The sequence below is a fragment of the Dermochelys coriacea genome, chromosome 3, assembly GCF_009764565.3.
Source record: "Dermochelys coriacea isolate rDerCor1 chromosome 3, rDerCor1.pri.v4, whole genome shotgun sequence".
In the NCBI taxonomy this organism is placed as follows: domain Eukaryota; kingdom Metazoa; phylum Chordata; order Testudines; family Dermochelyidae; genus Dermochelys; species Dermochelys coriacea.
Window position 1 is genome coordinate 147,044,133 of NC_050070.1, and position 26,852 is coordinate 147,070,984.

A 26,852-nucleotide genomic window follows, 5' to 3' on the forward strand; every position below is an offset into this window, starting at 1 on the left:
TGTAATTCTGAGTGCATCTAATAAGGCAAGAATTTCTCTGTGCTGATCAAGGAGCTGAAGGAGGAATTTGAGGAGGCTGCCATTGCAATCCTAGTGGCCATTGGGAAGCACTGCCCAGGAGATGTCGTGGCCATGCTACAGGAAAGATTCCAGCCAAAAGTCTTGCCCCACCGCAATGTCCTCTGTGCAATGGAGAAGCTCTGTCAATTCAGTGGTACCATCTTTCTGAACTTCCTGTTGTCTGAGTTTCTTGTTAGACTGGAAAGTGTTTCATGTTATTCTCCAGGGAAGTGTTCACCTGTGTGGCCCCACTAAACAGGTCTGAGTTATCTCGGCTTTTCCTATGTACCCTTCATATAATGACTGCTACACTGTGGCTGGTCAAAAATTTCCCACCTAACTGGCTTTCAATGGAAAATTGGGGTTGTGACAAAATGAATTTTTTCATTAAAAGTGTCTGCTTTCCTTGGTAGATTTTGTTTGGTTGATTTTTTTTGTCAAAATATTTTAGCCACAAACCTAAAGATTTTGTCAAAAATGAGAGTTGTGGTGCCTCATGGGAGTTGAAGTTTGCGCTTCATATTCCCGTTCTCCTCTATGAGCTTGGATCAGCTGCTTGACTACATCTTCCATAATGGATCATGGTCTCCCCTCTTGGAGAAGGGAAACAGTATAATGTGGAGAGCCTGGCCATTGTGCATTATAGGAGATGTAGTCCATCTGGGCCGCCCAGCCCAGAGAATAGAGTTGGGACATGAAGAGCAAACTACAACTCCCATGAGGCACTCAACTCGCATTTTCAATTTAAAATTTCTGATTTTGTGAAAACTTAAAATTTTTGGGGTGGGGGTGGAGCAGGATTTCAGACATCTCGGCTACACCATTCACTCCTGAAGGAGCTTCCGCTCATCCTCTTAGGGATAGATTGTCCATAGCCTTATTGTGGCTATGTCAGTGGTGGGAGGGAGTTTGGGCTCAGGAAAATCATAGTACTTGTGCTTGATAGAATGCTGGGGCTGCTTTCTCCACACACCATCCAGGTTGCAAATGGCCCCAAAAGGAACATGGCCCTGTCCCACCTCTGCACTGGACTGCAGAGCTGAGTAGGCTGCACCATCCAAAGGGACAGTGCAGTATACATGCTCTCTCTTCAAACTCCTTTGGGTCAGTGCAGCTTCACACTGCCTCCACCACAGGCATATGCCTTAAAAGGTACAATCTGGCCCTTGTGGTGCAAGGTAAGTCCTGTACCCTTGTGTTTTTATACTTTCATTTGGTTTAGCTCATGCTTTTGGCTGCAGCAGGAGCACCAGTTTGGCAGAGACCATATCATCCAATGATTAATCTTGGCTTCTTGCAGGAGCCACTGACAGCTAGGAAGGTCGGGGTCTTGGAGTGCTTGAGGGGAAAGATCTGCTTTTGGGGCCAGGAAAGGAAGCTTTTGAAGGAATGGGAGGCGGAGGGATTCATTGGCTACTGTTGGGGAGTGCAGAAAGAGGTGGAAAGCTATCTTGGTGAGAAGGTGTAGTATAGATGCCTATGTATATAAGGACCCAAAATATCTCCAGGACCTACACAACCGGAGACCCTCCTTCTGCTCTCCCTCACCTACACACATTTCCACTACAGATTTTTTAGATTCTTGCAGACATCATTTTCCTGTGAAAATATTGCATTCCATAAGAGTTTCTTTCTGAGAGGCGATCTGGGTATATTTCCAGGCCACAGATGGAAGATCTATAGTCCATAGCCAACCTTTGTCCTCTGTATGTTAGTGGATAATGAGGGGAGAGCCCTTCATGTTATAGTGTTCCTGACATTTGGCTTTTTATAAAAACTACTTGCTGGAGAAGCTGTTTGTCAAGGTATCAGCCCACTTGGAACTGCTCACAAGTAACAACTGCTTGTAGCTTGAGCTACATCTATCAAAAATGCATAGAGTTGCGTATCCCTTTTACATATGTGATATGAAACACACACTCCATTGCTCTGCAGTGGGCTCGACAGGCAGATACAATTCCCTTAAGCAATTCCCTTAAGTACTGAAGATGAATCCCACAGGACAAAAAGGAACGTTTCAGCTGGAAACAAAGGTGATTGTGTTTTCCTTTCCTCTCTTCTAGTAATGGCTCCCTATATAGGTGCAATGTGGGACTGTGTCCTGCCAGCCCTGCCCCTGGTCCAGTCAGAAGAATATATGCTGATATTTAGTGATGGTGAGAATTTCAAGTTTCCTTGTATTTAGGGATTTTCCCTTTCCCAGGTCTGGATCTCATTTCCCACAGACTTCCTTTATTGACTTTATGATGCATCAAGAGGGAGGAGGGGAGAATTAGCAAGTGCTTGCCTGAGCACAGGGAATGCAGTTCTGCCTAAACTTATACAATAAGGGGAGAGGAGGGGAAGCTCCTTTTACCCTCTTCTTTCCCAACTGAGATCCAGCTACTACCGACCCCTCGCTAGCCTATATGTTTTCTTAGGTCAAGGATGAAAGAGAGTGGAGAGATGAGGCAGAGGAAGTAGCTGAATATACAGGTCCGAGAGGTCTGGAGAAGTGAGTTCAAGGGAGATTTTCAAATATCAGGAAGGATATATTGAATTGCGTACAGAAAGGTGGCTAGGGAAGTCGGTGGAGATTGACAAAGCATGGAGCCATGGTTAGGAAGATTGTGAATGTGAAAGAGGATGAAGATAATATGCTCCTAATGTCTTGGAAAAGAGTCATTTGGATTCAGTGTCCAGGGTCAGATTTTGAAACCCTTTCCTCTCGTTGTTGCATCATTGAAGCCAATAAGCCTATTCCCATGAATGTGTACCTGTCAAGGGGAGTGACTATTTCAAAATCACTTCCTCAGTGCTTTGGTTTTGTTCTGTATGTAACGTTCATGAGGCAGGTGCATTGATCCACCATTTGTCATTTGTTTCTAATTTCAGAGGGAAATCCTCAGTCAATGAGACTCTTTTACCCAGTGAGCTATGGGGTCTCAGAATTGTCAAGTATTTTTTCTCTGTAGTGCAGAGTGGCTAGACCCCATTTCATGTTGACTATTCAACTTGCAAAGGCTGAATCATGTAAACATGTCTGGGATCTCCAGCAGAGTTTAGAGGGGACTAGCTATCAATTCCAGGAAGGTGGTTTTCCAAATTGAATTTGTGAACAGGGTGGATATTCTTTATTTCAATTACGGACCCTGCAGAACTTTCCAAAACTATGCTGATTATTACCAATTGTGAAGTAAAATACAATTCTTTGGCTCTCCGTGCAGTACTAAGAGAACTCTCTAAGTGTGCATCAAGGTACCTGGCACAGCCACCACAGGGAGCTGAGGAGCTGGACATTACCAGAGAAACTGCAGCTGCCAAAGCCTATGTGACCTTCTTGGTGATCTTCAACAAATGGTTCCCAACTGCAAAGGGAAAGGTGAGAAGAGGAAATCCTGGGCACTGCGCATTTTTTAGTCTGTGTGTAGAATTTGGAAGGTGAATCTGTACAGGTGAAAGGAGTATGAAAGCCAGTGCTATAGGTTGAATTGCCTATTTATCTACAGAACAGCTATAGCTTGGGTGACAGCAGGACAAGCTTTCTTCACATCTCTCTCTGCCTCTGAAAATGTGGCCTCATTATTGATGTGGAGGAATCCACCATGGGAGAGAAAAAGCAGGGTGTGAAGTGAGTGAGGATGGGCTAGGACACCCTTCTGTTTCTAAAGGCTTCCTGATTTTCTGCAGGAACTGAGCATTAACTTTTTGGGAAAAGACATTAAGTTTCTAGTCCTAATGGTAGTGAAGATCCAAACATGAACCAACATGGGAGTTGTCAGACAGACAGCTTAAAACAATACCTCTGTGAGGTTTTAGCTGTCCTTTTAAATCTTATCTGGGCATTATCACTGAAGCCTAATCATGACTGTTCAAATGTCAACATTGTTAACTATTTCAAGATTGATAATTTTAGCAGAAACATTCATCTGACATGCTTATCAAGAGTAGTTGGACTATAGGTGACAGAAGTAGGTTTGATTAACGTTTTCCTTTATAAAACAGGTTTTCAGTTGCTTAAAACTTTGCCAAACTTCAGCTATTTAGGCTAAAATTTGCTATGCCACGAATTTGAATTTTTCTTTGAGATAGGGTGGGAGCAGGAATTTCAGCAAAAATGGTTCAGCTGTTTCTCAAAACAAGTTTAGGGAAAATACATTTTTCCCATGGTAAAAAAATACTATTGTTTCACTGAAAAGCTCTAGAGAGTCTATGCTTTGGAGCTAAGGGTTGAAATTTTGCAGGGGGGTCAGTCTGCTGTCAGAGCTGTGCCTGTTCCTGATCCTGTGAAAATTTACCTAAATTTGGCCAAGTTCTAAGCCTGTGAAAGTCTCCATGAATGAAGCAGGTGTCCTGTAGGAAAAAATCCTGGGGTCCTGTGATTGTCATTAAAGACTTTTTACAGAGTGTATACCTACAAGAAAGCAGAGTTAGGGTTGCACATGATACTTTAATACTGGAATTTCCTAATTTTTTAGTGTTTTGGTTTGCAACCCTAACCTTTTGTCATAAATGGAAATTAAAGTTGGAAAAGACCTGTTAGGTCATTTGATCTATCCCTGGTATCAATGCCAGGTTGTTCTCTATGCTGCCACCTCCCATGGATTGTCTAATGTGAAATAACTTAAGCAATGGAAATTCTGTCACTTCTGTTGGACTGTTCCACATCCTGATAGCTTTCAACACTAGGAAGTAATTTAATAATTGTATTATTCCTAACTGCATCCTAGGCTCTAAGTTAGTCTCAGGGAAGGGATAAAGGGGACAACAGACATCATGAAGAGGAACAGAACAAAAGAGACCTGGGCAGAGAGATATGACAAAAGTTCTCATCACACTTTTCCTATTTTAGCTCTTGGAGGAAAGTGAATTTACAAAGCACAGTAAATTGGGTAATGTTGCAAATACCAGTGAGGACACACAAATAATTAAAAGGACCCAAAGAAGCAAAAAATATAGGTAGCAAATTTCACTATCACATTCAACCTGGGAAAATGCAGGCATGGGGGAGGAGGGGCAAATAATCTGAAATGCTGATATTCAGTGGAGGAAGAATGTTAAAACAAATTTCAGGGTGAGGATGAATAAAACTAGCTGAAAATTTTACTGTGTAAAACTGCAGCTATAAATCAATGTGACTTGACACTGGATACATGGGCGCATTCTATCACAGACCTCAGAAGTGAGAGACCTTCTCTAGAAAGTTTTGGTGAGATATCACTATTAAAATTGTAGATACTTTCAGGTGCCTCAATGCTGATACATGGACATATTGGTAACCATGCTCGATCTCACCTGGCAAAGGTTTATTCCTTCCCTTTTCTTCCTCCTGCATAGGTGATGGAAGCCACATTGGATGTAATTGGCCAGCTGTTTTTCATCATGTCTATTCAAACACTGAAAAATCATCTTCAGTGTTTGATCACAGAACTCCTGCATCAGTATGGAACCAGGATACAACATTTTTATGTCACAGAGGTAAGCAATCCAAGGGTATGTCTGTGATTAGTGACTAGAGGAGTTAGATTGCTCTTCATTACCACAGAACCACTGCTTCCTTGTTGTGAGGAGATACTGATTCCAAGCCTAGGCTTTATCTGAAAGGAGCTGGGCAGGGACACATATCTAGAGTAAGGAATAGATGAGGAACTGGTTAGATATTTTGTTTTTTAAAAAAAACCCTGAGAATAGGATACAACCAGTTGAACCACTGGCCTGATCTCAAATGATGGCAGGTGACAGATTCAGGGGCCTGTGGAATGAAGCATATGGTCTACTTCTTGTCCCTGGAGAGTCAGGAAGTACAGAGACAAGTGTGGGATAAATTCAGCCATTGATAGGATATGTGGGAAACCTTTCATAATTAGAAGCAAAATTCCATAGATGATTGGTTCAGTAGATAATTCCTTATTACTCTTCACTTCTTTACCACAGTGCTTGTGCCATCTTCTGGATGCTATACTGTGCCACAGGAAATGGAGTAAGAGGTTGTACCATAGTCTGGACAATATTCTCAGTACTCTATTCACACAGGTAAGGAGGTTGACTCCAATCAGGATTGGAAAATAATATCACTTTGCTCCAGATGTCACTCGTGGTCAATAGTTGATTTTGCTCTTTGCGGTTGTCTGTTCCCCAATACTTTCCTGTCTCTTGTCCTGGGCTGTTTCGTTTCTCAGATATCCTGAAGAAGGGTGAAAAATCTAATGTTTCTGCAGAGGGCTGTGAAGACTGAATTTTTTAGGGATGATTCAACCTGCTATTCCATTGAGAGGGGAATGCTAGCTCCAAGGAGGAAAGCACCCTTCTCTGTCATCACAGATCTGTCCCTCTTCACCTGCTGTTCTCTTCTCTATCACGTGGGGCACTGCCCTTCTCTCCCGCTCTCTATTCTCAGGACAGGAAGTGGGTGCTGCTTTCTCCTCAACAAGAAAGTTTCATCACAGGACCTCTCTTGAGAACAGGAATCTAACATTCCCTTAGAGGAATTCCCTCTTCTGATGCACCAATCAGGGTCACACAGACTCTTGTTCTTCTGTCAGTCTTTGATACGTTTAAGTTTTCCACTACCTTGGGGCACTCCTGTGGGGCTGAATGAAGCAAATATGCTTATTTTCTTTTAGAGGAGATGGTTTGCTAAATATTCCTAGGGTGTTGAAGGACCAGGTTTTCCAGCTTCTGTGAATGTTTCAAATGCTCCTTTGCTGTAGAACCATGTGTCTGTGACAGGGATTTCTTCTGTTTTCAGGTTTGCACTAAGACTGAAATATCTGATACGCCAAGTAACTGGAACCAAACCGCTGCATTGCGAGCCTTCCAGGTGCTGGGTAAGAATAGAAAGAAACATTGAAATGAAATAACAGTAACAGCATCTCAGATTCCTGACTCTTCTAAAAAAAACTTCATTTGGAAATGTGGTGGGTTTTCTTCCCTTTACATCATTTGTTATTAGTCAGACTTCTCTTCTGTTAGGTCCTATTTATCAGGAGGATATTATGGCTTTCCTCAGAAAGCCGATGGCGGGTGCAGAAGAGGTGGAGTGCACTGCAGCTCTCACAGTCTTGAGAGAAGTTACCCAGGAGCGTAAGTAAAAAAGGAAGGCACAAGAGCAGAACTGCGGTGGGGGAGCTCATCTGCCACTTGCTTATTTATACTAGCTAGTGCCATCAGCTTCTCCCTTTCACGAGTACCAAATGAACACACAAAAATGATGTGAATTATCAGCGTGCCTCTGTCTGTCAAGCCCAGGGACAAGGTCCTTCCATGTCCCAGCTGAGACTATTGCCCCTGATTTTTGGAGCCAGCCTCTTGTGTGCAGGACACATTTAAGCTTGGCATTAGAACTTTGTGTGTGAATGGCTGAACAATTTTATATTTGAAATCTGAATTCAAGTATACGTTCCCAATCTTAATTCACGTTCACAGCTTTACTGATGTATTAATGGTGCCAGATCCTCAGTTGGTATAAACCAGCATAACTCTATTCAGTCTCGGTATGGCAGCAGGAGTAGGGTCAGGCAAAACAATCCTCCTCATGACAGGGCTGTCTCTCATGCTTAGAGGCTTGCAACTTATTGAAAGAGTCCCAAAATACCCCTGGCGTGATGCAATGCTACCATGCCATGATGGTGCATCATGAAGTGGTGATGTAATCTTACAATACGACAGTGGTTGTGCTTACATAACTTGTCTTGAAGGACAGAGCCTAAAAAGGAGTTAACCAAATGTTTATCTAATCCATAAAGAGGCAAGAATGGTGGTATAGGAAGTTAAAAAGAGTGAGGAGATTCTTGTGATAGACTCCAGCCTGCTAAAGCCCCTGTCTATATTCCTTTCAGCTCCCCATATGGACAAAGTAAAAGACATCATGGTGCAATCTGTGGCTCTCCTCATACATGAAAACAACTATCAGGTAAGAGAACATTCAAATGTCTGGGAACAGACTTGTCTTAAGCTTCTAAGGTAGGAGATGGATTTATAGAATCACCAGCGTAACTAGTGGGAAGGATTTTGCCTGTTGGGCTGGGGCAGGTTGTTTGCCCTGTGGCTCTGACAACACAGTTGATGCAGCTGCAGCTGCATTCTCTGATTTCTCATTTATGATCAGCAAGCCCTGATCATGTACTTAAGAAGCATAAGGTAAAAAACTCTACAGTGGGGAGGAGCATTTCAGACAGTACATTTGTGGTGCACATTGGGATTTTTAAATATCATTGACTGTCTTCATTCGTGTGTCTTCTGGAGGTGAAAAGTCCTCTCTTGCAGCTGATTAGAAGTTTTGCATGCTGTGGGTATCTCACCTTGCCAGGAGGCAGTGTACTTGTGAATTTTCTCATTCGGCAGTGTGAACTCCCTGTCTGCACCATGGTAAGAAGCAGAAAAATGTCTCCCCTAATTTTTAATCCTCCTGGCCTCTTAACAATTGTTACCCTTTCCCTGGACCTTTCAAACTCTGCTATACCTTTTCCTACCATGAATGTATATATCACTATGTACCTTTGAAGTAGAAAATATCATACTATGTTCTGTATAATTTTCTGCCTCTTATTGCTGTCTTCACCAGTATCCACCAATTACATTTATTTAAGTTAAAGGGATGGTGTCAAGTATGTTTTATGCCAAAATGCAGGTTTGGGTTTTTGTAAAAAACAAAAAATTACAAACCTTAATGTGAATGGGAATGATTTCACTTTTTCAAAATGTCAGTGAAAAGTGCTTTTGGGGCGTGGCAAGCTGGGAGAAGGAAGGGGATTTAATTGGGCTTCAATAAGGGCTTCAATGAAATTTTCTTAAGGACCACTATGTTTGACTCAAATAATTATCTTTCAAACATTCCTCTAGATACCTGCAGTCATTCAAGGACTTACGCTATCCCTCTTCCCCTCCATCTCAATGTGGTTAGAAGGCAAATAGATTAATTTGTCCTAATTTTTCTTCTATTTATAGAAGCCTGAAGGTGACTGGGATGAAGAGGCAGTCCAGGTGTATAGTATCAACACCCTAAACCTGGTAAGCACGAAAACACATGGACTGATCAAACTTTCCAGTAGTTCCACTCAAAGGGTTCTCCCTGACTTCCTCACCTGCATGCACCAGCTGGGACATGCCTCAAAGGGATCTTCCTTCAGATGTGTTCCTCATGAGAATCATTTATATGCAAAAGAGCCGGGGTCAGTCATGAAGAGAGAAGTATGTGATTGGCTAGGAAGAGAGGAAAGGGGTACCTTTGATCCTGCTAAGTGCTGAGTTCTTCTTGTGAGATGTTGAGTATGCTTAACTCCCTTGAATTTCCTTGGTATTTGAAGAGTACGCATTAACTTACTGGAGGTGCTTAGCATACCAAAGGAATCGGGACCATAATGAGAAGGAAGAATCAAACAAAACCGTATAGATTTGGATGTGCTATTGTGAGAGGCAGAGAAAGGCAGTTCTATCTGCCATTAAGTAAGAGATCAGAATTCTGAAATATTGGTTAAGAAGCAGCATTTTTTTTCCATTGATAAAAGGAAAGTCACAAGCGAGCTGATGGTGCATGTGTAACACCGATGGACCCCGGTCATTGGCAGGCGGGATCGAACCTGGGACCTGTGGAGCTAAATGCATGAGCCTCTATTGCATAAGCTAAAAGCCACATGGTTCTTAGCTAAAGCTGTAGAGCAGACTCATTAATCTCTCTCTAAGTGATCTCAGTGCCACGACATGGGACAGAGCATCACACCCAAGAGGTGCGTGGGTTACACATGTATAAAGATATCCACATTATGCTGTTTGTTGCTTTCAGGTGCCCTGGAAAATGTTATTGCAGTTTGTGTGCCCTCTGGAGTACGTCAACACTTTCATCCCCATCTGCAAGACCTTGACATCTTTGTTCATAAAGTCAGGGAAAAGAGGCCTATCTCCTTACCTGGCGGAGTTACACAGACAACGTTAGTATCAGAACAACTGCATTTAATTAAATCTCCTTCATAATATAAGATGTGAATGAAACTTTCTTCTGGAGAAGGTTACAGGACTGATACTAGTAAGGTACCTAGCCTGTTAGCAAGAGGCAATGCAATTCTTGTGGAATCTTCTCATACAGTCAGAACTTACATTATATATGGAAAGACACTAGCAACCAATGAAAGTGCTGTGTTTCATTCCAATTTTCATACACTGACCAAAACTCTTGTCAGCATTCAAGTTTTGAATGCTAGAAATCTATAAATAAAGAGCCTAATGAGCAGGGAGATATACCTAAAAAGAAGCACAAATGTATAAGGAAATTTCCCAGGAAGGTGAAAATCATGCCCAGCTATATTGGTTCTACCTTGAACTATTTGGAGAGCAACAGTCTTTATTTGAGATCCTGAATGGGACTGTCTCCTACAGTTCATATTTTTATTATAAAGTAGACTGGATTGAGACACCCTAAATAGCTAAAGGTGGCAAAACAAAGCTCAAAGAGGAATAAATACTCTGGGGCTGCCGTTTTATATGTTTATATGAAGACAATGATGTTCAAAAGATTCCAGAATCTACATATTTTTTTTCTGTTTTGCAAGCATCCTTTCTTGATAAAATTTTCCAACTCTGATGTCTTTTACTTATCCAATTGTCTTTCCACCCAGTTACTTCTTGCTTCTTACCCTTTAAGTATCTTTAACTTTAGTGCTATGTGACTCATAGCAGGGATGCTGACAGAAGTCTTGGACACCTGGCCAGATGTTTAAATGCTCTGTTTTATTATTGGCCATACTCACCTGTCCAAGAGTGACAAAACTGAGACTGACATTATAACAAGTTAGAGAATGACCCTGTTGATCAGTAAACACTATCTATTGGTTAAAAACAATTGTCTAATTCTAACTCGCAGCTCAGTGTGGTGCCCCCAGCTCTCCTGTAGACTCAATGAGCTTCTATTTCTTTTTATGACAGCGACTGAACTCCCAACCCCTCAGGCACTCCTGCTACGTCTTTTGGTAAGCAATTCTTCCTGTAACTCATCTATTTGGTCCAGGATACTTGCATTTATTTCAAAATACATTTTTAAATAATTTAAAATATGTCATCTATGAAGCCACAGTTTGCAGTGGTTGGGCCAGCTGAGCCTTTCTTAAATTATACTGGATGGTGATGGGCAGTTACCATTTCCAAGAATAATCTCCCAGATCTTTCATTCAGATGCCTGTACATCCTGGCTGGATCACTTGGGGTCTCTGGTGATGAGTGGTGTGGCAACAGGAAATTGAAAGCAGGCCTCTGTGGCTATCCCTGTGAAATAATCTCTGACATGAGGCAGACCTGCAAATGCCGTTTATCCTATAAATAAATAAACAAACCTGTTCCAGACCACCCTGATCCCCATCCCAACAAAAGGAACCTTTTAAGAGACAAAATGAAGCATTATAGTTCAACCTCCCAACTGTTCCTTTTGCTGCTAGAGTCTTGAAATGAATGCTGGCTCTTCATTTTCCAGGTGATTTCATTGTATCCCTACAAAGATGGAGGCTGTGGGGTTGTTGCTCTCCAGCTGTTGCATGCCCTCCACCCTCTCAACTCTCTCCATCCTGTGATGCATTCAGATTTGGGACAGTTGTGGATGGAGATGATTCCTGAGCTTATACAATATTTAGAAGGTAAGGAAGTGGGAAGTGGGTTCCCAGAACAGCTGATGTGTGTGACAGGCTCTGAGTCAACTCTCCTGTTGATTCAGAGTGCATGTGCATGATCCCATAGAAGTAGTATGCATCTGTGTCAAGGCAGCTCTTATAGACTTACACAATCCTGCTCCCACACAAGTCATTTGAAGTTTTGCTTCTGATTTCAATGGTAGCAAGACTGGCTCATAGTGGTTTACCCAGCCCAACACACCACCTTGGATTGACATTTGCTCTTGAGTGAATACATTGTAATGCAATCCATTTCTTCCAGCTTCACTGGGTTTAGGTCTCAGCCTAAATGTACAAATACACTTCCTATTGGCTTATGTTCCATTCTTGTTTCTTTTCCTGTTTGACTGGAGTTCTGGAGCAAGGGAGGCCAGAACTCCTTCTCCCCCTCCCCACCTCCTGAGTCCATTAGGGATTTTCTTTCCTAGTAGCCCTGATTCCGAGTCAGGTCTGGAAGGGAAGGAAAATTTGTTTGCCAACCTTGTCTTTTTCTATATTATTTATCTAGAATCAAATCCTGAGGCCCTTAGTCCTTATTCAGGCTCTCATTAACTTTTCAACAGGAATTTTTCCCCAAGTAATAATGAGGTGGAGTGCGGGGGTGGGGGGCAGAAGGGTCATAACTCTCTAAATATAGCCCCTGCCATTCTTTTAGACTGCTGAGGAGAGGAGGGAATATGGTTTTAACTTGTCTGCGAGAAGGGATTAAAACTGAGATGTTTCAGATGAGTGAAAGGGAGTTAGGCACTCCAATTCCACTGAAATTCAATGGAAATTGGGCACCTAGATTCCCTAGGCTCCTTTGAAAATCCCATCTTTAAAGACCTTGCTGTTTTGCCTGGAAATGACAGCTGTGCAGTATCTCCATCAGCTTTGATAACTTTTTCATAGATCCATAGATATTAAGGCCAGAAGGAACCATTTGATCATCTAGCCTGACCTCCTGTGTAACACCCAAAAGAATTCCACCCAGTTGCCCCTGTATTGATCCCAAAAACTTCTGCTGAGCTAAAATATGACTTTAGATCAAGACTGGATGCCTTTCTAGACGACATCAACTGATGGAGAATCCACTACTTCCTTTGGTAATTTGTTCCAGTGGTTGAATACTTTTCTTGCATACAATATGTGTATGTTGATCGCCAAGCTAAAGCACACATCCTAGCTGATACATCTCACTCTGTGCTGGTATTTGGAGTCTCCATTACGTCTTGCTGAGTCAATCTGAACAGTGTTCAAAACACTTTTGCTGACAAGCTGCATTTCTGCCTCTTTCAGCACATAACGAAGAAACTCTGGAAGAGGAGAAATGGAAGGACAAGTTGCTTCAGGTAACATTCATCTTCTCGGGGGGCCTTTAGCTCTTCGACGATGTGCCTACTGTGTTCCACCTATGTTCAGCATGTGTCTATTCTACCACTGCAGGATCATCTGCCCTTGCCAACTGTGTGCATCCACATAGCAACAAAACCATATTTGTGCATCCACATACAGCAGATTTTACAGCAATGATTGTAGCAGTGCATTCTGGGATTCCTGAAGCATCGTATTTTCCTCATTGCCCTGGGGGGAGAGAGTACCCTGCACTGGGCCAATATCCAGTGAAACATACTTTGCTCCGTGTACTGGGCGCGGTTATGCTGGTTAGCGGGCCATGGGGGTAAAGGTCAGTCTTCACCCTACGCTATTTCTGAAGTATCTGGTACTGGTCATTGTTGGTGACAGAATACCAGACTAAATAGGCTTTCTAGCAATTCCTCTGTTCCTAATGTCTTGCTTCAATAAAAGACCCTCTGACTAGCTGTCTCTAAATGTCGGGCTATTTGTATACTTTGAAAATAGGTAACAACGAGTTTGAAGAGCTGTAAGTATTCTTCCTAACAGACTTTCTCCCTACCCCTGATCAGTTTTTAGAAAGGTCAGTGGAAGCCATTATGGATGATGCATGGTCCTGTGAGCTTGCAAATGAGATTCTCGTGAAAAGCAAAAACTATTCTCAGAGGCCCCAAGATAAGGTCAGTTCTGGATATAATGAATAGGAGTGAAACAACAAATGCAGTCTACTGTGTTAGGAGAGGTTTCTGGGGAGATGAAAGTATGCAAGACTGGCTGGGTTACAAGGTGCCCAGGGTCAGTGTTTAAGAAATACATATTAGAGCTCTTTCCATGGGGATCTGTAAGTTATGCAGCATTAGAACATGTTCAAGGGGGCAGTTGTCCCTGATGGCTCCAGAATACCTGACACAGTAGAATTCTACTGTACAGACCATTTCTACCCGCTCTCTTCACTCATGACATTTAGTTTAACTGCTCTCTCTTTGATTTCATCTCCTGTTCTTGCATTTGTGCTTTCTTTGTATTTGTGTCCTTTATGCTGGGAAGAATCTTCCGGTCCTGTGTGTCAAAACCCTGATCCAGCAAAGCACTTAGGCACATGTTTATTTTTCAGCCCATGTGTAGGCCTCTTGACTTCACCATCAAATTTATATGGAAAAACCTACAAAAACACAGGATTATTTGTTAGAGAAAGTGGAATTAATATTCTCTGTTAGAAGAATTTTAAATTCCCATTTGGCTTCCATTGACTTCAGTGGACTACTCAGATATTTAAAGTTGAGCATGTGTTGCGTGCTTTGCTGGATCGAGGTCTAAGTGACTACCCTCTCCTCATTCCAGTGCCTTTTTAAAACACACTTCTGCCATAAGTCTTAGGTGGTGATCCACCCCAAAAGTGTATATTGAATATTGTGTGCTGCAATGGGACTACCAAAATAGTTCCTAATAACCCAGCATATATAATCTACTCTTTGTGGGCAAATTATGCTTCTCAGATGTGGTATTCCCATTATACTGTCTTCTCTTTTATGGTTCTCCAACTATGGGGCCAGATCCTCAAATGGTGTAAAACAATGTAGCTCCAGTGAAAATAGGAGCAGCTGGTGCTCATCACTTATTAGACTCTGATTTAGGTGCGTAAATATGGATTTACAAGTCTAATTTTAGGTACCCTACTTCTTAAAACCTCAGCCTTAGTAAACAGATATATATGATCATCTGGACAGCCTCCATTCTGAAGGCTCTCTGGATCATGGTCATTTGCAGTTCCTGAAAACAGTGACCTTCCAATATAAGATGTGTGAAGGGCACCAAAATCTTTATCTTGCAAAGATATAATGAGCCCTGCTGGGCATTTTAGAGTTGAAGGAGGTCACACTGTAACTGGCTCTAATTAGTGTTCCAACAAACAACACAATTCTTTACTCATAGCCCATAATGATGTGAAGTTCTTTCAAAGATCTAAAAACACCAAAGAAATTATTTCTTTTTATATACTGCAAACAGTGAGATCTAAATGTATTAATGGGGAATAATCATTCCCCTGTATCTAATGATGATCCTGTATTTTACAGATTTTCCCATATAAATTTTATGGGGCAGTCCTACGGGCATCAAGAAACAGAGATGTGGTGAGGGAGTACCTCAGCATTCTACTACGGACTTCTCAGCAGGAGGAAGCTGAGAGAGAGGTGAGGGAAATGGAGTGGTCATCAATGAATCTCTGTGGAGAGAGAAAGGGACTAATGATAATTTCCATAGACTGGAGAGGGGGGCAAAGAGATAAATGGAAGAGTGACAAATATCTCTGTGTGAACTAGAATGGGAGAAATTATGTAATCTTGGAGTGGAGGAAGGGAAAGGAAGAGGAATATAAAGACTGTCAAAGATCCGTAAGCAGACTAGGGAAAGGAGGAGAGTGATGATGGAGGAGATAGCCTTTGCCTCCCCTATATGAATGGAATAGAAGGCCCCTGGTGCTCTCCAAAGCTTGGGAAGGGATGTGGAAGGGATGTCTGGGTGGTGGAAAGGTTGGGGTGGAGGGTACAGGAACAAGGAAAGAGAAGTGTTCCATACTGAAGCATGACTCTGTGTTTTAGGGAATTGCTTCTGCCATCAGTCTCGTAGCTACCCGCCACCTGAAGGACACCTTGGTGGTGCTTCAGGAATTCATTAACATTGTGAACGCAGATGAAAGCTCACCCAGTGAGGTACAGATAACATGTTATTTTAATGTGAAACAATGGCTCAAATGTGGCTTGCAAAGCACTCAGGTTTCTCAGACTGCCCTCCATCCATTCTTTTCAGTGACGCTTCTGGGGTCATCTGTACTTGTTTAAAGTTACAGAGGAGAGTGCTGCCTTTTTCCAGTAGGAATTATGTTTGTAGAAGAATGGGTTGCACTACCTGATGACATGTGATCTTTTAGGGAGAGACCTGTGACCACTTCTGGTCTCAGGACAAACTGCTGCAGGGCCTCCAGTCTGGTGGGAGGAAACAAAAGGCCTTCAAGTGGGGCATCACCTGCAGTAGACTCGTTCAGCACCAGCAGATAGGTCACGGGTGATTAAATCAAACAATCGTTCCCCATCAGGCCTACCTTCCCTCAGGGAGGCTCTGGCAGGCGGCAGTCTCCCCTGACTGAGCTGTACTCTCCCCTTTTAATATCTTGCTATGGACAGACAGCGGGGGGGAGGGGGTGAAATGTGTTGCCTCATGTGCCACTAGACACAGAAGATTCTAAGTCTAAGTAACTTTCCCCTTTAACCCTTCCCTCCAAACCTGACACCTATTGCAGATATAGTGTGTCCAGGTGAGGGTTGACTGCGTCCACAACCCCTCATTTATATGCCCAATCACAGACCCTCTTGTAATGCAAATGAACAAGGTGGGAGAGTTAAGGTTGTTGCGGGAACCCGAATTTTCTGCATCTGTGTGATTTAAAATCTCTGCCTTCATGTTGCAATAATGTCGCTGATGGATACAAACTGTGGGTCCAATTCTGCAAAGTCTTGTTCATGAGAGTAGTGTGTTCTCCATGGGCTTTGAAAAGATTATTCAGGTGAGCAAAGGACTGCAGGAATGAATTCTGTAAAATGTGGCAAATGAGAAATATTACCCCATTGTCTTGGAGTCCGCTTGAGTGTGCTGGAGTTACAGACTCCCCTTCCCCTCACACAGGAGAAGATGCTGCTTAGCTTTCCCTGTTCCGATATTTAAACTTCTGTCTCCTGAAAGAGGGTAGCACTGACCCAACATCAGCCAAAACTGATCACTTTGGCCACACAGCTCTGTCTGCTGAATACATAGGCAGAGTAAATGTAGTCATCTAAACACAGTTTAGTCCTGACATCTTTTCCCCCCAGCTCATCACTAGGTGAAGGGAGAGGTCATTCAGACCCTGCTTACACAATGGATATTTCTCTTGAAATATCACATCTGTTGTAAATTCCCTACTTGAAGTTTTGACTCAAGAGTGGATGTCCTTTTAAGAGAGAGACTAGATTTGTTCTAGTTCAATCACAAGTAATTGGCCTCAATAGAGTTCACTCATGTGGCAAGGAAGAATAATTCCCTCCTCCACTGCAAGAATCACTGGGTGAAATCCTATGGCCTATGCTATGCAGAAGGTCAGACTAGATGATCAGAATGGTCCCCTCTGGCCATAAAGCCTATCAGTCTCAGCTCTTCTGAGAACCTCTCCTTCATCTGCAAGTTTTCTCTTACCTATAGACAATTTTCTAGCACCGAATATTTGGACAGTGGAGCAGTTCTGTTGGAACCGGGGGCGGGGGTGGGTGGAAAGAAGGGGCTTGTCCATGAGAGAGAATGATTTAGAAAGATGAGTTTGCATTTATCTCCCTTTCCACCACAGGATGCACAGCAGAGTAAGTGGAGTATGGCATCCAGCACCCTTCACCTTTGCTATGACCAGGTGGCCAAGGAAACAAAGGACAACATCCTGCCCTGGGTGGACCACATCCTGTCCCAAATGTTATACCGTTACTGCTGCTACACTGCCTCAGCCACGGTACTATGAACGTGGACCTATTGCTCTGGATGCTTTTCTCCTCCTTAAGCATTAGAGTTCCTGGGGTGCAGTAATCTTTGTTTTGGGCTCAGCTTGTCTCCACTAGGAAGCTGACAGGAAACTATCTGCTGGGACATCATCCCATTATTGCTTCTGATGTGAATGTTCTAGAAAGGGGTCCCTGTAAGGGCCCCATATCTGCGTTGCATCCACAGCATAAGAACATAGGGATTGCCATAATGAATCAGATTAGTGATCCATCTAACTAATTTTCCTGATTCTGAAGTAACACTTGCTGTTCTATAATACCCAAGATCTTTCCTTTTTTAAAGATAGTAAGAGTTCTTTCAGCAGAACAAGGATTTCTGGTTTGGTGTTTTTTGGTGTTTGAAAAACCGCTCCAGAAAAAGGTAAGGTACAGTTACCAGGTCCCTTCCCTCTACACTCCCTGTGCCTCTCCCTTGTCTGTTTTCAGATGTTTCTGAGACTAGTAGATGAGATTGGCAGTAACCTTTTCTAGCAAAGTGGGTTTCTGAAGTGTTGTCTAAATATGGTGATCTCACTTGTCACTTGGTCATGAGAACTGGAATCAGAGAGAAAGGGAGATTTTCTGAGATTTGCCTTCTCTGAATGTCATGGAAACAGAAGGAGGTTTGTCAGATTCTTGGTCACATGATCTGATGTAGGATGTAGAAAATGTCTCTCTTTCCATCTGAGCATGAAAAGTAGGGGGATGTGATCTAATGGATATTTTTATAGGTATGGTGACAGTCCGGTTTCAGGCTGTTCCCTTCTTATTTAAATTAAATGGAAAAGTTTACCTCTGGTGTAGCTTCTGATTTTTCAAATTCATATTCCAATGGTTAGAGTGATTGTTATTATCATACATGGTGGGTTACAGCCTTAATGAAGTGTTCTGTTAATCATGATAATTAAAACAAATGATACTGGTATGAAGATACTAAATACATATGAGCCTCTCTTTATGTTCCTGTATTTCAGTGCGTCATAAGGTCTCAACACATAATAGTTATCCTTGCTTCTGAGTTCAGGCAATGAGAATAGATGTTGGATATCAGTTGGGTAGGGAGAGAACATTTCTTAGGCTATGTCTACACTAGCACTTTTTTCGGTAAAACTTTTGCCCGTGGGGGAAAAAACATCCACATGACTGACATAAGTTTCAGCGACAGAAGTGCTGCTGTGGACAGCGCTATGTCGGTAAGAGACACTCTCCCACTGACATAGCTACCACCGCTCATTGGCAGAAGTTTTATTATGCTGACGGGAGAGCTCTGTCTCGTTAGCATAAAGCGGCTACACGGGAGACCTTACAGTGGCACAGCTGCACCACTGTAAGGTCTCAAGAGCAGACACAGCCTTAGAATGTGGAACAGGCAGGATGGGTAAGGGACATTATCTCATTATAATATGTTTGACATGAGCACTCTAAGGCCCTATCTAGACTAAGATGTAAAGGTATGATGTTAGCTAACTTGGTCTAATTAACATCTTGTAAAACTGTAGCCTAGAAAAAGTCATGTTTTAGAGTGTGAATAACTGGTTGACTTAAGGCCTGGCCGGGGGGAAGGTGTAAACATTTTACTCTACCAGTAGAAGCTAGCTAGCTGGATCTAACATCTCATCTTTATATTCTAATCTAGCTACGACCTAAACTGCTTTATTTCTCCTGTCATTAATGCACTAAACTGTCTTTCTCCCCATTCCTGGTGGGATTTAGCACCTAGGTCTGAAGCTGAGCTTTCTGAGGTCAATGGCTGCTTTCACCAGAACTGTTGGCAACATTGCCCAGAAAGCAAAAGAAGCCCATGAATTCTCGCAGAAAGCTGTGATCGTGGCATTCATGGTGGTGAGTAAAATATACAAATGGGGCCAAGTTCAGCTCTCATTTACAGTCTTAGAGTAACCCCACTGAAATCAGTGGAGTTAATCACATTTTACACCCTGGAAACAAGTGCAGAATCTGGCCTACGGTCTCTATTTGTTGGGCAATTATAGGGAACTCTGTGCAACACTGGCAGTAAAAAGCTGGGCGTGATGGAGTTTATATACAAAGCTCCCACACTTTGAGCACATGGCAGCCATACGCAGAGCTCTGACACTTTGAATCAATGACCCCTGCTGGAACCTGGTTGCAAGGCTGGTCCAAGCACATCTGGGATCTTCCATAGTCCCACTGATCCACTTTGTCCCCACTTTAAAATAAAATGACAATTATATTTATTAGTAGTCCTTACATCCCTATAAATCAGGGCAGTGACTGGAGGTGGAGCCGATATGTGTATGTAGCAGCTTGGCTGGGGGTGCAGAGAGGTCAGGGTGATCTGGTTTGCAGGGTGAGAGGTGCGGGGACAGAAAGAGGAAGCAGTAGGCAGCATGAAGTGGTGGCAGTATCAATGAGCACAGTGGACAGTCATGCCTAGTGGTTAGAGCAGGAGTGGATAGCCCAGAGTCAGAGCCAGGAATCTGAGCCAAGAGTCAGAACTAAGTACCAGGAGTGAGGCAAGACAGGGCCAAGGGAGGATAAGGACTGGAAAGAGGCAAAAGCAAAACTGGAATAAGGTGGGAGCAATTCTGGAAATAAGCAAGTGCTGGAGCTATCGCAGCTGTGTACAAATACTTTGAGCAACTGCTGAACTGTTGCTGCTGGACTTAAGAACTGGTCTGCTGAATCTCCCAGCCAATCAGCTGGTGTAACCAATCAATCAGCCTACTACAGCAAGCTGCACTTGTTAGGTTGCCCAGATCCTGGTTCTGCTGCAGGCTCTGGTTCCAGATTAGCTCTGCTGCAGGCCCTCGTTCCTGACAATCCCCCCCACCCCACCCCCCACGCACTCCCAAGAATGCCTCATAGGGGCCTCAGAGATTGGTTTCTTGAAGTACTTCTGATGGAATTCTTAGAAGAGGTCTGGGGCATGGATGTTCTCTACTGGTTCCCAAGCCATTTGTCCAGACCATAGCCTTCCCAGTCCACCAAGTATTGGAGCCTTGCCCTAACTCACCAAGACTTGAGGATTTGGTTGACCACATATTCCTCCTGTCCAAAGACTGTTATGGGTGGTGGTGGTGGTTTGGAGCCATTTGGGTATGGGTTCTTGGTGTAGGGCTTAAAAAGTGAGATGGGAAAGACAGGGTGGATTTTCAAGGACTCAGGTAGCTGTAATCTGAAGGCAACTGTGCTCACAAGTTCTGTAATCTTGAAGGGGCCCAGGTAGTTGGTAGTCTAATTTGGCAGATGGGTGGCTCAATTTAAGATTCTGGGCTGACAGCCACACCTTGTCCCCTATGACCAGAGTGGGGGCAGCCTGGCACTCTTGGTCCATAGTGTAGATACCTTCTTTGGTGGATTTCAAGTGTTCCTTGAGCTCCCAGTGCACCTGGTGTAGGTGGGAGGCTAAAAGCACCGCAGTCGGTACTGGCAAACTCGGGGTGAAGGCTGAGTGGAAGTGGGGGTAAAAGCCATAGTTTGCAAAGAATGGGCTATGTTGGGTCAAGGGATGGATTGCACTGTTATATGCAAATTCGACATCGCACAGCAAGGGAAGCCAGTCGTCACAAGGATAACTCAAAAAGCAGCAAAGATACTGCTCCAAGATTTGATTGACACTCTGTTTGTCCATTAGTCTGTGGGTGATAGGTGAATGATGTGAGGGACTCAGTGCCAAGGAATCTGAGAGATTCTTGCCAAAATCGGGAGATGAACTGGGGACCCCAGTGTGATACAATGCCCCTCAGTAACCCATGGTAATGGAGGACATTTTCCAGGAAGAGTCAAGCAATCCAACATGTGGTAGGAACAATACAGCATGGGATGAAGTGCACTGTTTTGTTAGGAGGTTGATGATAACCAGGATTACAAACTGTCCCTGGGAGCATGGCAGTTCTACAGTGAAGTCCATTGATATAGTATACTGAGGCTGGAGGAACCCTCAGGATCCTGATTGTGGGTTGTTGGTATGGACATACAGCTTGCAGGACTTAATATAATTCTTGCAGTAAGCTCATAGGCCTGGCCATTAGATGCTCCTCAAAACCATATTCCAGCTCATGAATTAGCCAAAATGGCCTGCAAATAGTGAACTGTGGCATAGTTTTAATACCTGAAGCCAAGGTTGTCCCCCTGGAACATAAACACAATCCAGGTGAGTGACAGAGGAGGCCATTTGGTAGTCAGAACTAGGAATCTGGCTGGGGAATTGCATCATTCAGATTCTGGTGGATCTGGGTTGCTGGGAAGCAGGGAGTGGGTGGAGGACGTCAGATCGCTATCAATTGTCCTGTTGACAAAGTTGGAAACCTTGAGCATGGTGGCAGAGGGCTCTTCTCCAGGTTCATGATATTCGTCTTTGTTGGATAGGGCATCAGCTTTCCTGTTTCTTGTCCCTGGACGATAGGTTACTACAAAGTTGAAGCAAGCAAAGAAGAGTGACTGGAAGTTCTAAGTCTTAGTTAAGACATCTAGCAGTCTGTAGGTACTCCAGATTCTTGTGGTCCATCAGAACTTGGACCAGGAATCAGGCTTCTTCTAGGGGGTGGTGCCACTCCTCAAAAACCACCTCGATCCCTACATCCCTTTCCCAAGGTTAGCTTTCAAGAATAAAAAGCACAAGAATAGAGTTGTTTGTGAGACTCCACATGGTGAGATAATATTGCACCTATGGCAAAGTTTGAGGCATTGGGCTCAATTGTAAATGGTTTAGTGGGATCTGGATGAATTCGGATGGGTGCTGAGGTGAATTCCCTCTTCAGTCAAAGGCCAGCTAAGCCTCTGCAGACCAGGCCAATCTGACCCCCTTTTGCAGGAGTGCCATTATGGGTGCAACCAGGTTAGAGAATCCCTTAATAAATTGCCTGCAGAAATCAGAAAACCCCAGGAATCACTGGATCTGCCATATGTCCTTGGGTACAGTCCAGTCAGATATTTCCACCATCTTATGCAGGTCCATGGTGAGTTCCTTGGGCAAGACAGTTTATCCCAAGAATTCCACTCAGACATCAGAACTCTGCTGCATATTTAGCAACTTGCTGGCACCTTTGCCACAACATTTGAAGCATGGTTTTAGCCACTCATTTGCTCTAACAAAGTCCTCAAATTGTCCCAGAAGTGGGCATCATTTTTTTTTTGTCAGGAGCAGAGATACCCAAGCCAGGAACTACACAATAAGCAGGCTGGCAATTAAACCCACTCTGATTTGGTCAGTAGGGTATAGCTGTGGGCATAGCAGAAATAGGAGCCAACACTGGTTTAGGAACCCACAACATTTGTCATGATTACAATTGTACTTGTCAGGCAGGGGAGCTTGGGCTCATGGGAAGCTGGGATTGGAGATGAGGGTGAGAAAGAGATTGTCCTTTGTAGACTCCATAGTGCTGCATCAGCCATATATCCCTTATTGTTTGTGTAGGGGCTACTCAAACTTGTCAGTGACCAAGATGTGGGCAGTCATGCCATGTGGTTAGAGCAGGAGTTGGTTGCCAGGAATTGGAGCCCAGGGTCAGAACCAGAGTCAGAGGCTAGATGCCAGAGCCAAAGTCACAGGTCCTGATTTGGAGCCGGGGGTCAGAATCTGACTACCTGGAGTGAGGGATGGTGGGGTCCAAGTCTGGAACAAGCCAGGCAAAAGAGCTATCACAACCATGGGCAAATGCTTTGAGCACTGGCTGAACTGCTGCAGGGCTTAAGAGCCAGTCTGCAGACCCTTCCAACCAATCAGACAGTGTAGCCAATCAAGCAGGCCAGTTGTACTTGTTTGGTAAGGTTGTCTGGAGTCTGGCTCTGCCACAGGCCCTGATTCCTGACAAGCAGTCAGAGGCAACATTAAATTTATAGGAATGCAAGGGGACACTGGAGGAAGCCCTTGGGTAGGGGTAACATAGAGCAGCTGGCTGGGAGCCCCAGCCATGGTCCAAAGACCTGGGATATGTCTGAAGAAATAATGAGAGAAGCCACCAAGTAAGAGGCAGCATGAAATGTTGGGAGCCTGGAGGAATAATTAAATTAATGGGTAAGCAGAGACTCAGAGGAAGAATCCATTTGGGGGATAGGCAGCAGGTGAGGAAAGAACACTTACTCTCCCACCAAAATTTCAGATATACATTTCCCCACTGCCAGTTCCTGTCATGTCTCACTGGTTGGTGGACGGGGGGAAGGTTTTCTCAACACTGAGCAGTTTTAGACTTAGCAGGATCTGGGGAAGGAACATGCAGTCTTTGGGTCCGTGAGGCCCAGCACGTGGTCAGCTCTGCCTTCTTGCACATTGTCCATATGTAGAGCAAGAGAGAAAAACAAGCATGCACAGAACTCGAACTCTCTACCTCCCTTAGGGTATGTCTACACTGCAATTAGACACCCATAGCTGGCCTGTACCAGATGACTAAGTCTGGCAGGGCTTGGGCTCAGGGATTGTTTAATTGCAGTGTAGATATTCAGGCTTGGGCTGCACCCTGAGCTCTGGGATCTTTTCACCTCGCAGGGTGCTACAGTCCAGGCTGCAGCCAGAGCCCGAATGTCTACCCTGCAAATTAAACAGACCTGAGCCCAAGCCAGCTGGATGGGACAGCCAAGGATTTTTAATTGCAGTGTAGACATACACTAAGTGACTGCAGTTTCCATGGCCTGTCAGAACTAGCCCTGCCTGCTGTTATTGGAGGCTTTCCCCAATTTATAGTCACTCACATCTTGAATGAATGCCCAGCACTCTGAGACCTCCTTTCAGCATTTAAACGCACACACAATGCATACCCCTAGCACTCCAATATACAGATCAACAACCACCAACACTGCTTTTAGCCATTCACCGCTCTCAATACTGAGCTTGTCATGGAACCTGTGCACTTTAGTGGCCCCACCCAGGACCTCTCATAACTGTCTACCTGTTCGTCGTGGTGATATTGACTGAGCCAGTTTAAGAAGGTTTTTATGGCACATGGGAACTGAGGTATATCAGGGTTTGACTAAATTTCCTCCTTTAAAAAAAACTCTTGATATTATTTTAGTCATGCTTTATTAAAGCATCTTCTATAGTCAGAAATTCTTCTTACAGTTGAGATCTGGAGAGCCCCAGAGATAAAATAGCCCCTCTGTGTGTGTGTCCCTCTGGAGTTTGTGCTGATGGAAGCTCATGTATGGGTCCTTCAGGAGCAGTGGAAATAAGGATGGTGTGTTGGTGGGCAAAGCTGGAGCTCACTTGCTGCTATTCTGTCTCCTCTTTGATTTACAGAAACTGATTGAAGAAGAGTCAGTGAACTTGCTGTCTAACCCTGTGCGCCAGCAGGCCATGATTGTTGTCACTAACCTGAGGTATTGTGAAAGCTCAACCAGCCTTCCATCAGATTTCAGTCTTGAGTTACTGCTCCATATTACACCCAGGAATATTGGCTCCTGTGTCATGTTCTGTTTGCTAATTTGTTATCTGAAAGAAGCAGGAATATTAACTCTTTTTTTTTCCTTGCCTATTTCACTTTATGCTCTAGTGATCCCAAATCCAAGCACCTCTTAAAGTAAAGAACTTCTCTGTGAGGAACTCAAAAAAAACCTGTAGTACAGTAGGTTTCTCTTGAGGGTTTGGGACAAAGTTCCTGTAATTTATTGCAGCACTTCTGAAATAGATACTGTGGTGTATGTGGCCAACGGTGCCTGATTGCAGAGTTGAGGAGAGATCAGTAACAGAGACCACACCACAAACATTGTTTCTTCAGATTCTGTTCTCCTTTTTCCTATTTAAAGGCCTAAGTACTGGTTACAAAGCACAGGAGCCGCAGAGAGACAAACTAGTATTTCATAGATTACAAATACAATATGGGTCAAATTGTCTGGCCCCTTTCAAGTTGTGTAAAGAGCCTTCTCCCCTTCCCTTGTGCCCAATTGCACATGGGCCAGCCACAATCACAGCAGACTTACTCCCTAGTACTGCTGGGAGCACAAATCACCCCAAAGCAGGGCTGCCCGGAGGATTCAGGGGGCCTGGGGTCTTCGGTGGTGGGTGCTTCACTCTGGGGTGTGTCAGCGGCACTGAAGGACCTGTGCCGCTGAAACTCTCGTGGGGGCCCCTGAAAACCCTCGTGGGGGCCCCTGCGGGGACCGGGGCCTGGGGCAAATAGTCCTACTTGCCCCCTTCTACGCTCGGGCGGCCCGGAAGGGAGGAAGCTAAAGACCATGGTAGGATCATGTTCTGCAGTGATGAGGTTTAGCAACAGACTTTGTCACTGTGCACTCCAGATGTCCAGGAAGCCTTAAGCCAGTCCCCTGGGTAATGGGTACATCAGGACATAGAGTGGATATGGCCAGAGTGCACTATGCTCCAACTATCTTCAGATGAAAAACAACTCTTCAGGCTACTCTAACCTCTGGGGCCAGGGCCAGGCAGAGAATTAGGGAGATAACCAGCTCTCTGATGGCTGCCGTCTGTACTATTCTGAGTTGAAACTCAGCACCATAGACAGTCTAGCCCAAAGTTTGCCATGAAGTTGAAACAAACTGTTTTTATAGATGCATAGAATCCTGGGTAATAAGCTTCAGGGGACAAATTAGTTGTTCACAAAATGTCGTGAGAAATTAACCTGCAGAAACTTAATGTGCTGCTCACCTATACAGTATACTGCATATGTTGCATTAATTTGGCTGTTATCCTGTTAAAAGTATGCTTACCATATATTTCACTCTTTCAACAAAGAACTGTTGAAATAATTTTGATTTTTTTAATTTGATTTTAACAAATACGATTTTGTTAAAAATATGGTGGTCAGTCTGGCAGGAGAAAAAGGATATGAGGAATTTTAAATAAAAGTGCATTCCAGGGCTAAGATATTACTAGCACTGAAAGCTTAAGGCAAACACTTTAAAAGCATTAGTTTACATTGTGTTTAATATCTACCAGCTGTAACGCATGAAACTGTCATAATTGTATAACAGTATTGGAGCTAGCAGAGGGTGATATAATTACCACGCACTTCAACAAGCTTACACGTGCCATGTAGTTCAGGGAAGTATACTTAGGCTGGGCAGCATTCAATTTTTATTTTTTATAATTTTAACAGATAATATTGAAGTGTATTTTAGGTACTTTTTTTATTTTGATGAATTTAAATGTTCACAGTTGTGGGAAATTATGGGGAGTCGGACAATAATTATTTAATGACAGTAGATGTCGATTTTTAACAGTTAAGACAAATTATCAACATCACATGTCAAAATATACAAAGAATACAATCCAAATCAAACTCTAAGTTCTCAAGCAGCATTTTTCTTTCTTTGCCTGTCTATACATTTTGATGAT

At 43.5% G+C, this 26,852-nt stretch overlaps 1 protein-coding gene across 1 annotated transcript in view; it reads left to right on the forward strand.

The window, feature by feature from the left end:
* The window catches only part of LOC119853535 (maestro heat-like repeat-containing protein family member 1), a 74,135-nt gene that overhangs the window by 11,975 nt on the left and 35,308 nt on the right, over positions 1–26,852 (forward strand). Inside the window, exons 5-24 of the mRNA XM_038396707.2 lie at positions 52–214; positions 2,124–2,216; positions 3,267–3,421; positions 5,377–5,517; positions 5,974–6,072; positions 6,788–6,866; positions 7,012–7,122; positions 7,878–7,951; positions 8,284–8,406; positions 8,986–9,048; positions 9,821–9,965; positions 10,957–11,000; positions 11,498–11,657; positions 12,969–13,021; positions 13,598–13,705; positions 15,101–15,217; positions 15,626–15,736; positions 17,401–17,556; positions 19,298–19,426; positions 24,798–24,877. Of these exons, the coding sequence (XP_038252635.2) occupies positions 52–214; positions 2,124–2,216; positions 3,267–3,421; positions 5,377–5,517; positions 5,974–6,072; positions 6,788–6,866; positions 7,012–7,122; positions 7,878–7,951; positions 8,284–8,406; positions 8,986–9,048; positions 9,821–9,965; positions 10,957–11,000; positions 11,498–11,657; positions 12,969–13,021; positions 13,598–13,705; positions 15,101–15,217; positions 15,626–15,736; positions 17,401–17,556; positions 19,298–19,426; positions 24,798–24,877 (2,204 nt within the window). The remainder of the gene's footprint in view (positions 1–51; positions 215–2,123; positions 2,217–3,266; positions 3,422–5,376; positions 5,518–5,973; positions 6,073–6,787; positions 6,867–7,011; positions 7,123–7,877; positions 7,952–8,283; positions 8,407–8,985; positions 9,049–9,820; positions 9,966–10,956; positions 11,001–11,497; positions 11,658–12,968; positions 13,022–13,597; positions 13,706–15,100; positions 15,218–15,625; positions 15,737–17,400; positions 17,557–19,297; positions 19,427–24,797; positions 24,878–26,852) is intronic.